The sequence below is a fragment of the Acanthochromis polyacanthus genome, chromosome 17, assembly GCF_021347895.1.
Source record: "Acanthochromis polyacanthus isolate Apoly-LR-REF ecotype Palm Island chromosome 17, KAUST_Apoly_ChrSc, whole genome shotgun sequence".
NCBI classification, from domain to species: domain Eukaryota; kingdom Metazoa; phylum Chordata; class Actinopteri; family Pomacentridae; genus Acanthochromis; species Acanthochromis polyacanthus.
Window position 1 is genome coordinate 13,304,454 of NC_067129.1, and position 13,867 is coordinate 13,318,320.

The 13,867-nt window shown below is 37.7% G+C and overlaps 1 protein-coding gene across 1 annotated transcript; it reads left to right on the forward strand.

Moving 5' to 3' along the window:
* The first annotated feature begins 1,285 nt into the window (after positions 1 to 1,285).
* On the forward strand, positions 1,286 to 13,225 carry sms (spermine synthase). Its single transcript, XM_051937526.1, has 11 exons — positions 1,286 to 1,462; positions 2,713 to 2,833; positions 4,316 to 4,403; positions 6,833 to 6,897; positions 7,014 to 7,189; positions 8,762 to 8,916; positions 9,055 to 9,144; positions 9,520 to 9,634; positions 9,742 to 9,821; positions 11,219 to 11,334; positions 12,061 to 13,225. The coding sequence occupies exons 1-11, from the start codon at positions 1,417 to 1,419 to the stop codon at positions 12,089 to 12,091; spliced, it is 1,083 nt and encodes a 360-aa protein (XP_051793486.1). The 5' UTR covers positions 1,286 to 1,416; the 3' UTR covers positions 12,092 to 13,225.
* The last annotated feature ends 642 nt before the right edge of the window (positions 13,226 to 13,867 follow it).

Consider the following 13,867-nt stretch of genomic DNA (forward strand, 5'->3'; position numbering starts at 1 on the left):
TTTTGGGATGCCTTTAGAGATATTTATCCTTTCTACTTCTAGAGTGGCTGCAGTTGTGTTTATGCAGTACACACGTGTTTTTCTGACATCCGGGTTTTCACAAATTTGTCAGCAATAAGATGCTCGACCATTTTTCAACAACCGCAGTTTCCCATTGAACGGTTTTCTTAAGAATTTTCATTACTAGTGAAGTTGAAGGTTGAACAGGATTCTAATCCAACAGTTTTTTTTTTAATTGTTCTGGTTAATGCTAAATTAAGCAAATATCTGTTAGCTGTTTGTCCTGTGTAAACTGACCAAAAAACAAACAAACAAACAAAAAACTGGTGTTTGAACACGGATCTGGCTCTGTAAATGACGATGAGGAAACAGAGGTGGGCAGTGGGGGCAAAAGTGACAGTAAACCTGGGATATATTAACTTTTAAAAATGTTAAGTGGCTAAATATCAATGAAACCTGCTTACATTTAAACTTTCTGTCTACTGCTCTTTTGATGATAGCCCTTGAGTTTGCAAAGAGGTAAAGGAAGACTTGTCTCCATAAAGACACATGCATTGAGAATGTCAGCAAAAAGCAGCTCCTGTGAGTGTCATACTAGTTGGGTCCATAACTAGGTTACTATGGATGGATAACAGATTTGAGAAGCATGTTTTTCCTTAAACATCCTAAAAATACATAACTGATCACAGCCATAAACTGTGAAAAGGAAAGAATTGTTGTATTTTCAACTATGTAAATCACGTGTGATGTATGACTGTTAAAATTGGAGATTATTTGTTTACCAAATTTAACCTTAATCTCATAATCTTTTATTAAAATCACATTATTTTGCTTGTCTGACTTTCTATTGTGTACGTATATATATATATATATATATATATATATATATATATATATATAAAGTTCTGCATGTCTTTGTCCAACAGAAAAGCTATTAATTCATGATTCAACTCCAACCAACAATCACATGAAAAATAATTCAGGGACACTTCATCTGAGCTGGGAACCGAAGGCAAGCAGACAGAAGATTAATATGGATTATTGTACATGTTGATTCATGAAATCTGGCTGGCCCCTATTAAAATAAAATAAAATAAAATAAAAATAGACAATTTTGCACACGCAAAAAGCAATAAATAAATACTAAATAAGAAATCAAATAAACACACAAGCGTAAATTAAATTATTAATTATTAAGTACATGTTGCAAACTTCCCACCGAAGAGAGTGACGTGCTCCGGCTCCTCCTCCCCGCCGTCCCGCAGCCAGTCCCGGGCTGGCAGTGCTGCAGCCCCGCCTCCCTCGGTAGTGCAGTGGGTCGTGGTTGCAGCAGTGGTAGCAGGGCCCTCCCTCTGTCTCTGCAGATAAATATTCGCAGCCTGCTATTCCAGGCATGGATGACGGTTGCAGCGAGACATGGCAGTGCGACATTATACCCTCGACTTCAGCCTCTCTACGGCAGGTAAGGAAAGGCGCCGCGGAGTCAGTCGGCTCCGGCAGCTTCAGTCACTGCACCAGGGCTGCATGCTACCTAGCCGCTTAGCTTGCTAATATCAACCTGCTAGTCTGTATCTGCCCTTCAAAACACTACATTGATTTGCTCGAAACATGGCTGATAATGGCACGCACATGCACACATGTTTGACAAACTGGAGTTCAGAGCCTAAAGTTCTTGTCTGTGAATATTTTTAATGTCATCTGTGTGCTCGTGTGTTGTTGTACATGATGTGTTCAGTCTCATTGCTGTGGACAGCGGCTCAATACGTTTTCCTGCTAACAATGTGGATAAAGTATGTTCAATCCAGTGGACAGGACGGGAAGTGGCGCATTGTCCGCCATTTTTGTAGTTTTTTGTGTGCTGAATTGTAAACGCGAACAGGGAGCTGATAATGTTGCAGGTGTGGTGCCAAAAAGCTAATTGCTGGTGCTTGTTGAAGCTTGTTTAAAACGCTTGCAGCTGCTCTTATCTCATTTAAACTGACATTAATATGCAAATACACAAGGGGGATGATCTGTTTTGCAACCATCCTTGCCAATGTCTGGTTACAGAAAGCCATACATATGCTTTTACCTTTAAATATCAAAGTAATCAATATAATAATACAATAATGGATGTTAGTGTAATTTCATAATAATGTGTCAGTAAAAAAGGACATAAATCAGGTTTTGAGTTGCATCTAGTGATTAGTGATGGTAGATTTATTCAACATCACATTTAAAGATACAGCTTCTTTTTTCAAGGAAAAATAGTTGCCAAAAATGAAGACGTCCTTTTTAAAGAGTAACTTTTAGGTGATTTTGAAACATAGCTATGCATTGCATTTTCTAAACTGATCATGTTTTGTCTTTTAAATCTTATTCTGATACATGACTAGTTTTTACACCAATGCATTTAGTTATAGGATAGCGTTACTTTTTATACCGACAAACTACTGATTTGTCGGTATAAAAAGTAACGTTATCCTATAATAGTAAATGAACATAATCCAAATGCATTTAGTTGATGGCTAAAAATAGATGAGATTTTACTTATTAAAGTATCCCACATTGCATTAAGACAACCGACTATTAATACAGAGTTAAAATAGCTGCTCTCATGTTCATCCATGTAATTATATAGTGCAATTGTAATGAATCTAATTATATTTTACTGCTTTCTGCCTCTAAGATCACTATTGTGTTTTCCTTGTTCCATCCTCTGTGTGCTCCCAGTTGACTCCGCCTCGACAGTTTCTGGTCTGATGTCCATATTTCATGAGCAGGAGCTGACAGAGACTGTTCATGACACAAATGGACATGGATACTTTGCTACGTTTGTTGGCAAGAATGGCCGGTAAGAACACGCGTTTTTTTTTTCTTCTTGTCATTCTTGTACTTGGGCAAACAATCCTAATATCCTAAAATACCTTTTGACCACTTCACTTTTTTGGTCTGAGCGTACTTCACAAGGCATTGTCATCCTAAGTAAGATCATAGACAGTTAAAACTTGGAGGTAATTGGACTATTCACACAAGCCTTTTGGAAAAATACAGGAGTAATGCATCCCAAAGACAGCTTGGAGTTTGTTCTCATATGCAACAGGTTATCAGTTAAGCTCAAGGTTATGAAAAAATATACTTTGTGGCTGTGATATTTGATTAGAAACTTGGATCGTGGTAATATCCTGACCTTGAAATTTGCTTGGCACATCTGTGGTATTTGTGGGCTGCTAATGATTCAGTGGAAAAATGTAACCTTGTGCTAGGATTTCTTGTATCTAAGTCCATTTTGTCAGTCTTCTGCCTCTCTGGCCGTTTTATCAACAGAAAACTAGTCGTTCGGCTCAGATAATGGGATAGTGTCGGCAAGTCATTTCAATCAGTCTCTTCCCAGCCAGTAAATGTGTGCAAGTTTGTGTAACAAAGTAATATTTGTGCATATCGGGCAGCAATATCACTGTACTGTATAAAAAGCTTCTCTTTGGCTCATTAAATCCCTGCAGCCATCCGACAGCAGCAGGATGCACATATTGATTAATCAGCATCCTCTGATTTGAGAGCTGCCATATCAGAGCACAGACATTCCACATGGCTGTCCACTGTGGCTCCTTTTTTAAAAAATGTAGATAAAACCTATTATGATCTTTTTACCAAAAGTAAGATATCTTGTTTAACTCCATTTCGGTGTAAATGCTGCCGTGCCGTGTTTCAAATCATTCAAACTGAAGTAGCTCAGATAGAGACATAAATTCTTATTGCACTTGCCAGGTAACGGTTCAAATATCTGTACTTTACATATTCCTGGTGTCCAAGTATCGTCAAGTTGTGTAAACTAACATCTCCAGTTTTGCTGGATAGTTGCATAACTTGTTGTTGAGCCGACTGAGACTTTATTCAATGACCTTCAGTTCGTTATGTGATGAGACACATTACTGACTATGAGAGCTTTGTGACTCACGAGTCCTTTTGGTCTTCTAAAATAGCTTGTCTTTTCCTACCTCTGCTGGTTTGGAGCTACTTTTAGCCTTTAGCCCCAGATCTATAATTGACTGTGTAGATTTTTTTTTTTTTTTTTTTAGCAGTTATTGCCTGCATGAATTCAGGTAGATCTGATATTGTGACACAGAGGCTGAAAGTAAAAATACACCTTTACTGCACATTCTGAGCACAAACATGGTCAGCAGAGAGGCCAACTTTAATCCAGCAGTGATGTAGTGAATACTTTTCACTGTGAAAATTTGCTACCATGCATATAACTAATGAGAAACCAAGAAACTTTTTTTTTAAAAAGTGCTCTTCTCGCTGTTGCTTTACATATGTTTGTCTTGTTTCTCAGGGTTGCCATTCTGCGTGTGCACTCCCATGGGTTGGTGACCATTGATCTGCAGTGTTATGAGGAGGATAACATTGCACAACTTGACAATGTGAGTGATTACAAACTCCCTTCATCCTGTGCCTAAAAGCTGAAGCAGACAGGGAGTGCCTTGGGGCAGCATTTCATGCGAAGCTGGCGACTTTTAAGCATGTCAGGGGAGATAATAAAACAATAGTCAGTCATAAAGATTTAACAGCCGTACACAAAAGCAGACCAAACTATAAACAACCTTGCACAGGGTTTCCTGGAGACATAAAAGTTTGTGGCACAAAATATTGCAAGGACATGCTGAACATCTGTGCACAACTTGTCCTTATTAAAGTTCCTGTGAGAAATGGTTAGCAGAGTGCTATTTGCGTCCGCTTACTCACATGTTTTTGGTAAGAACAAGGAGCCCTCACCAAGAATTTATGACTAGCTTTGATCAGTTCTGCTTTCGGGCCAACCTTTACTTAACTCTAGTCTCAGCGATCATGGCAGAGCATCCCTCCCTCCATGTCCCTCAAACTGTCAGTGTTTTGTTTTGTTTTTTTGTGACCAGCTCAGCATGAAGAATAGCAATGAGGAAAGCCTTTTCTCAGGTTTTCTGAATGTGCCAATTCCATTTTGTCTGTAACAAGGGTTAAAATGTTAGACTGAATTTTTTGAAATGAGGTTTTTTGTGGAGTATTCTCTGGCTGCTGCTCACATAATTAACTTAAATTATTCCAACACATTTGAGGAGAAGAAAACTAACAGGCTCATTGCTCACTACACTATAAATACAAAAAAGTGACATGATCGTGACAGCAACTGACTAAGGCCACGAGTATAATCCTTTACCCTGCCCAGCGGGCACAACAGGCCCACCAATCACTTGATTGTTCCCTCATGTTTAGCAGTTGTTTTGCAGACTTGCAGGCTTTGTTTACAACTTCATGCCATTTCTGTTCAGCCTAGCTTGTGTCCCGAACAATGTGTCCTTGTAGTATCTTCTGAGCCTGCAAAATGTTGCACATGGGCTTACAAAACAATGTTATCAAATCTGATAGGGACTATTCCTTTATATATAATGATTTTGAACCTTGTGAGTATTTATGGTCGTTACATTTGGCATATACATTTCTATATTTTTACATGCTTATTAAATATATGTAAACACATGGTTGAAATGGCCTAAATGGCTTTACTCTTGATCATATTTCTCTCACAGGTTGCATGATGTACTTCTCCATGATCGATTATGGCCAGTGAGCATTACGTTGCTCTGCTGAAAGCCACCGTGTCGACAAAAATAGTAATTTGCCCTCACAGAGCACAGGTTTGTTGTTGTGCAGCTGTGGTGTTTTTGGATCTGAACTAATGTGTTGAAGTACCGAAGTCACGCAATAACACAAACAAACTGACCAGTCGAGGCAGCGGTGAATCAGCAGTTCTTGTGTTCTGTAAGATAAAATACTGTTTTTGTCAATGGAGCCTGGTGGCTTTGAAGAGAGCAATATGTTTAGCTTCAGTTCTTCATTGGACAGGTCAGCCTGACAGCTGTGTGAAATACGTTTTGCTGCTGATCCTTTCCAAAGCCCTACATTTATTAAGCATGTAATACTGAGTAAAATTTGAACCAGCATTTTAAGACTAAAAGGGAAATTATTGAGGGAGTTGGCACAACCAAAAAATGCAATGATGACCTAAAAAAACAAACAAAAAACAACCTCTTGTTATTACATTTCCAGAAAGTACAGTCTCTCCTTTTCATTGTTCGGGCCATCAGGTCAGGCTGACCTGGAAACATCGTCTTTTGCAGTCGTAAACAACGTCTGGTTTCTAAAAGTTCCTAATCTCAAACATGAATAGTATCATCATCAATTGACAAACCAAAACCGTCAATAATCATAGATGGAGGATTCGAACTGATAGAAAGAGCCTGAGGGAGAGGACATCTAAGGACAACTTAGATCTTTTTTCATTAAGCGAAAGATCTTATTAATTCCTCTTCTCTGAGTAATGTTTTGAGCCCAAGTTTCCACCACAGTAGTTCGCCCACGGCTGTAATTTCTAGTCATGGAGAAGGGGTATAAACATTTGAAAAAAAACGAATCAGCAGATCCAAAATTAATACGCACCACAGCATGCAGGTTGAGTCATCATACCACCAAGATTATCTCCCAGCATTGTTGGACCACATACTGACCTTTATTAAAACACCTAAACATCAAATATCATTTTGCAGGGCCTTTAAATAGCTTTTTGATCGACATATTATGCAGTCCAATACTGCCTGACTCCTGGCACGCTGTCTGGAAACATGCACATTCATGCTAATCGCTCCAGAACATCCAGTTCCTACAGGCATAGTCAAACAACGTGCTGCGACGCTGTTTGCTGCTTATATTCTGGAGTGTATTAAAGTGCTGCCCCGTGAAGTATCCCACAATATGAGGAAGATTTATGTCTGTTTGAGCTGTTGCGGTGTTTTTAATCTCTCTTCTTTCTCCACAGCTTTTAAATGCACTGGAAAAGAAGCTGAAAGTTCTCTTAAATGGCAATATTACAAGGATTAAGAAGTACGTACCTGGATGTTCATGGCTTTGGAAAATGCGATCGCAGTATTTTATGCACCTTGTATGCTGATGCTGCAGTGACATTGTTTAACTGCATTGTCCTCCATTTCCCCTCTCAGGTTACCGGCCATCGTGCGAGGAGCAAACGTCGACCGCTACTGGCCCACAGCTGACGGCAGACTGATTGAGTATGACATTGACCGGGTGGTGTACGAAGAAGATTCTGCATACCAAAACATAAAAATATTGCACTCACAGCAGTATGGAAACATCCTCGTGCTCGATGGAGATGTTAGTAAGTGTATACAACACGACAGTGCATGGCATGGAAGAAAATGTCATTATTGTTTGTTGGTTAGTGTGTTTTTCTGGTGTAAACAAGACACAAACTAATGTAACATAATGTACTAGATTATACTCGCATCTTTGAGTTTAGTGGTTGAGTGCTGTTTCAGTGTCTAAACCAGGGGTGACAAACATGCGGCCCGTGGGTGAAAACCGGCCTGCCCAAAGGTCCAGTCTGGCCCATAGGATGACTTTGTAAAGTGTAAAAATTACAGAGAAGACATCCACTGCAAATTGTAAATTTGTAAAAGCAGAAATTTAAAATAATTTCTAAACCATGACAAGTTGTTTTCATCGTAAAGTAAAATAATGGATTGCTCATTGTCTCATTTTTATAATATTTTGTCTTGTTTTTATTAGTTTTTTTTGTCTGACTTTTGTTGTTTTTGTCATTATGTGTTTCCTTTTTGTCTCGCTTGTGTGTTTTTTGTCTTATTTTTTTCTCATTTTCTTTCATTTTATTCTTTGACTACGTTTATATGCCATCAATATTCGGGTTAAGGTCAGTATTCTGGTTTCTGAAACATTTGGAATAACCCGTTTACATGCCTAAACAGACAGTTACTCCTGTTGTGTGGTGCCGTGTGTGAGTTTCGCCATGTCTGTTTACCTCTCCTTGTGTATTTCTGGTGGATTGCGTGCCAGACGCGGCATACAAGTAGTTGCCATACTCAAAAGACCAAGATTCCTTTCAGATGAAACATGCGCAGAACACAAACTAATGTTTCTTTCTATGGGGATATTCCGATGCGCGTTTATATGACGAGATATTCGGGTTAGAAAAGGAGTAACCCAGGGGTCTTATTCGGGTTTTTAAAAACCAGAATATGAGCATATTCTGGTTTTTGCGGGTGTTTACATGGCCGTACGCAACCGGGTTATTGTTAATATTCCAGTTAAGAAAGGGTTTTGACTGCATATAAACGTAGCCGTTGTTTTGTGTTTTTGTCTCACTTGTTGTCTATTTCTTCGTCATTTTGGTTTTTTTGCTTTTGTCATTTTTTTTCTCATTTGTGTCCTTTTTTGTTGCTTTGTAGCTTTTTTTGTCTCTTTTTTTGTTCCATGTCATTTGTCTCATTTTTTTTTGTCGTTTTGTGTCCCATTTTTGTAATATTTTGTCTTTTGTTGTTTTTTGTCATTTAAAGTCATAAAGTGTAATACTGTCATTCAGTTCCAGATGACTAACTGTTTTGTAACTTTGTAGACACTCTCTTATCTGTAAGTTGTACTGTGTAAATGATGAACTGAGGCACAGTGTTGTTGAAATGTAACTAATTTTTCTTTAGACATTTCAGGTTGTTCATAATGTTTTATAAAAAGATAATTCCTTTAATGTGAGCATTTTCAGAATGTACCTTTTTTCTCTGAAACAAAGGAAATATTTGTAGTTGTGGTTATTTATAGATTTTTACACTGTAATTTAACTGGTCCGACCCACTTGTGATCGAATTGGGCTGAATGTGGCCCCTGCACTAAAATGAATTTGACACCCCTGATCTAAACGGTACATTTACATTTGCAGACCTGGCGGAGAGTGACTTTGCCTACACCCAAGCCATCACAGGAAATGGAAAAGAGAATTATGCTGGAAAAGAGGTGCTGATACTGGGAGGAGGTGATGGAGGCATCCTTGCTGAGTTGGCCAAACAAAAGCCAAAGATGATCACCATGGTGGAGATATCCTTCTGTTCTGTTGTTTTCTAGCTTAGTTGTTGTTGTTTTTTCTACTGTAAAGCAATGCAGTTCATTCTCACACTGTTTTACTAATATTTCTACATCTGCACCTGAGTGTTTGTTCCTTAACTGAGCATCTACATTGACCAGAAGGTGATAGACGGGTGCAGAATGTACATGAGAAAAACCTGCGGGAACATCCTTGATAACCTGAAGGGAGACTGTTACCAAGTGAGTTTCTTTACCGAGGCTCTCAATACTAGTTTTCTGATTGGCAGAAATGATAAAACCACATATGTAGGACAAAATGAGAGAAGAATTCGAGAGGAAAAAGTAAGTCAATAAATAAATGTGGCGATTATTATGCATTTCTTTAGTATAGAGTTGTTTTTCTTCATTATTGCTATGTATACTCCCCCCCCCCCCCCCCCCCCAAAAAAAAAGCTCCAAGTAAGATGAGAGAGGAGAAAACCAAAATGTTTTACGTATAATTTAGCATCATATAGAACAACAGACAATGACAGATGTTCACAGATGTTTGCTCCTTTAAGGCAAGAGCCAGATAAGTGTGCGTACTGAATAATCTCCTTCTGTCCTGGATCACAGATACTTATTGAGGACTGCGTTCCCTTGCTGAAGAAGTACGTCCAGGAAGGAAGGACGTTCGATTATGTAATTAATGACCTCACTGCAATCCCAATATCCACCGCGCCAGAAGAAGGTTTCTGTCCATCCATCCATCAGTCTATCTATCAAAGTGTTACATAAGCGCATTACAAAGACATGATTGTTCAACGTCTGTCCCATCCTGTCTCTCCGCTTTCATAGACTCTACATGGGAGTTTCTGCGTCTCATCTTAGATCTGTCAATACAAGTCCTGCACCCCAGTGGGAAATATTTCACACAGGTGAGTTCGTAACCACTTCGTGTAGCCGGTTCACATTAGCGTTGTGTCGATACTGATTTTTTTTAGATAAGCATCGAGGTGACTTTGAGGTAAGATAGAGATGTTTTATTTTAATTAAATAGTTTTTATTTTCTGGTAAATATGAACCTGTCCATCCCTAAGACTGATTTAAGCCCAAGAGAAACTGCATGTTCAGAATATCCTGATGCCTTTATACGATGCATTTCTTGTCATAACTTGTAATTTTTGGCCGGAAATAAAGCAGTAGGAAGCACGACACAGTCATTTGAATATTGGTTAGGGATAGAATTATGGAGTCACAGGAGTGCCAAATCAAAATATAAATAAATAAATGTGGAAATATAAAGAGAAATAAATAATTAAATAAATAAATGTGGAAATATAAAGAGAAATAAATAAAGAAATAAATTTGGAAATTTAAAGAGAAATAAATAAATAAATAAAAAGGAAAATTTTTGTCTTTGCTTTTACCTTTTCTGTTTTTCTTTTTATTTATTTATTTATTTCTCTTTATATTTCCACATTTATTTATTTAATTATGTATTTCTCTTTATATTTCCACATTTATTTATATTTTGATTTGGCACTCCTGTGACTCCATATAGAATGACCATCTTATTATAGGAAGAATGAAATAATTTTAATCTCTACCCTTTTAATGTTTTAATATAAAATTTAGTTTTAAATTACTGACTCACTGATGGACAGTAATCATCTTAATGTGCAATAACAAATTCATACTGAGCATTTTGCTTGCAGATGTTGCGCCTCATTGCACTGTCACACTTTTTTTTTTTTTTATAATACTTGTTTCTATTTGTGTGTATGTGTGGCTATAGATAGATAGATAGATAGATAGATACTTGTTTTATGTGGCTCTTTGTTGTTTGTTATACTATGTTGTTTTTCGAAGTGCCATCAAAGTTTCGTTGCAGAAATGCAATGACAATAAATGAAGAGTTCATTTGCAAAAACAGATAACTCTGTTTTGATAAATTTTCAGAAAACTTTTTATTTTATTGGTGAGATAATATCAATCAAACTGAAGTTGAGTGGATTTGACTCAGTAGAAAAATACATGACAAAGTAGAGAAAAAATAAGTTATTCGTGTTGTTATTATTATTATCTCAAGTAAACGATAAAAAAAAAAGAATTTTCTGAAAATGTATAAAACGGAGTTTCCTGTTTTTGCAAATGAACTCTTCAAATCTCCTTGAATCCTAAGTGGGCAAACAGGAATATTTCATAGTATGGGAGAGCAGCTAACAAGATGCACTGGAACACACCAGTTCCACTCACAACCCCTCCAGTAACAGCAGGCAAAAATCAGTGGCAGGTGTGTTTCATGACATTATTTTCTGCTAACAATCATCAGGGGAACAGTGCAAATCTGACAGAGGCACTGAGTCTGTATGAGGAACAGCTGGAAAAGCTCTCGTGTCCCGTGGGCTTCTGCAAAGAGGTGGTGTGTGTGCCCTCCTACTTGGAGCAGTATCCTTTTATCAGCCGCAAATGATGATGATGATGAAATGTAGATCACAGACTACAACACGGCTGACAAAAATAACCACCTTAGAAGTGTTTTTATTGCAGTTTGTAGCTTATTTTAGTAGCGCTGGCTCTTACTTTTACCGGTAATAATAACCTTGTACTCGACGGGTAATTACTGTGATCATTACAATATCTAATTGCCTGACGGGTGTTTTATTTTCCTTGTCACGCGTTGTCGTGGCCCTGATCGGATGCAGTTGCAATCCAAGCAAAATCTGGGGTAAACACCAGTCAGACAGTATGTTTCAGACATATTCCTACATTTACACGACTTGCAGAAACGGAGTAGTGGAGAAAATGAAACATGTTCTGTATCTACCGTATAGGAGCAGGTTCTCTGGTGTGATGTTAATGTGGCAGCTTAGGAGCAGCAACACACAACACTTTCTCCAGCAGTTCACTCTACAATAACAAAAATGTTAACAATAGAGCAATAAACCACATTGAAATGACATTCATCGGGGGACAGGATCGCTGTTATTTTTTAATTACAAAACATTTGCCTCCATAACATGTTGTATTCATCTAGTCTTGACCAACTTGCCATTAGATCTAGATGCAGACTTAAAACTCCAAATATTCATCAGATTCATTTGTTCCTAATTTGGGACAAAGCAGTGTTGTGTCATGTTTTGCTGTGTGTACTCCTTAACTGTACTGCATCAGATGGGTTTTCTACACCGCATGGAAGAAGTAAAGACGTGCAGTTTTCTCTGCTTTAATTCCCAGCAGCTGGAATGTGAATGCTCCTTCTCCTTTCTCCTGTAGCCCTAAAAAAAAAAAAGTGTGCTCTGGCTGAACGTCCCATGAAAATTAGAGGCAACAAAAAGTTTAGATGAATTCGTTTTTTAAGGGGGATTTAAATTTTAAGAAGGAAATCTTTAATCTAAAACGGTTTCTGAGTCTGAGTTGTTGATGCTTGCACAGGCACGCTCCTCGTCACACTTGGCAGCCTGTGTCCATGATCAGTGAGCTACAGCTGACAGACTGCAGGAAGCAACAGCGCTGTAATCAGCTGGTTTTTGGACTGCAAGATACTCCGACTTAATTCACCCATGTTGGTTTGAAATCATCAATACAAAGAGTCACTTAGAATTCAGTCTGAGCACATCTTAAAGGGAACACTGACAGTTTCATCATCCCCTCTCTACTATCCCCATTCCACCTCTCTTCCTTCCTGTGTTTTACCATTGTTTGCTATAACTTCTCAGTTGTATTACATTTTTGTTACTTGATTTGAAATGTCCATTTGCATGTCCTCTGGAGGAACTGTTAGATGTTGAAACACTGATTTGATACACTGATAATATGGTGTAACTCATCTTACCATAGGCGTGTGTTCTCTTGGTTTTTTTTTTCTTTCTTTGATCTTGAGTTTTTAGCTCAAATCGTGTGATGCCTACCTGAACTGAGTCGCTTTTAAGCTTCATAAAGCTTTATTTTTGTTACTGGCACTCAAATTTGATCTGATTCTTTCAGGTTGAATGGAGGCGATATGATCAGGCCCAGAGAGACTGAAGTGTTTGAGTCCACATGTGTTTTAAAAGGGAAACAATTCCTCCACGTTAACGCCACCTTCTGTGCTTGTGCTGTTTTTATGTCATGTTTTGTTTGCACCTTTGGTTTCTCCTGATATACTTTAAGCTTTTTTAAGACTATATTAGGTGCATGTAAAGGACAGTGAATGTAGCTTGCATATACAGTTCACAGCACATTTGATCGACCCTGTGGGACATTTATTTATTCATTTTAATTTCACCAAATGCTGTTCTGTCCTACTTGAGATAATTTTGTGACCATTGACAAATAAAGTGTGTTGGGGGGGAAATTGCTTTGGCTGTTTGTCTAATTTGACAGATTTAATTGTTTTAAAAATCCTTTACAGATACATGGATGAACATGTTTATCCGGGACTTTAAAGTGCCAGCCAGTACTATGGTCTTCCAACAATAATAAGCAGGACATTTAAAAAAAAAAAAAAAAAAAAAAAAAAAAATCTTGCATAAGAAATTAAAAATAATTGATGGATTGCTGTTTAACAGAAATCCATGTGCTCCTTAAGAAGAACAATTGATTACTGTCAGTCCTAGCTGGGGCTAACAGTAACACTTAGCATTTTGACATGCTAAGTGCTAGCTTGTTGCTCATATAAACTATAATCATTTGCAGGATAATTCCTTGTGACATGTCTGTCATTAAAAAAAATTGCAGAATGAAATATAATATTTGGCCCTTTATTTATAGTTTCCACTCAAAGGAAATGATAGAATGATTTTTCTTTTATATTTGAGGTATTTTGGATCTCTGTTTTGTATTTGCAGCCAGTCTGTTAGCTTCCAATAATCTGTTGCAACATGAAGAAATTTGAACACTTTGCTTTAAAAGTGAAAGTCTGTTCTTAGAAATGTAGATTTATGTGCAGCATACATTGGGCTTAACCGTGTTTCTTCTGCTATAAAAACATTATTAAATC

Bases quoted from the DNA above. Each gene is read 5' to 3' on its own strand.
- sms (XM_051937526.1), top strand. From the start codon at position 1,417: ATGGCAGTGCGACATTATACCCTCGACTTCAGCCTCTCTACGGCAG. The intron at 4,404-6,832 runs GTGAGTGATTAC...CTTTCTCCACAG, and splicing joins ACATTGCACAACTTGACAAT to CTTTTAAATGCACTGGAAAA. The intron at 7,190-8,761 runs GTAAGTGTATAC...TTACATTTGCAG, and splicing joins CGTGCTCGATGGAGATGTTA to ACCTGGCGGAGAGTGACTTT.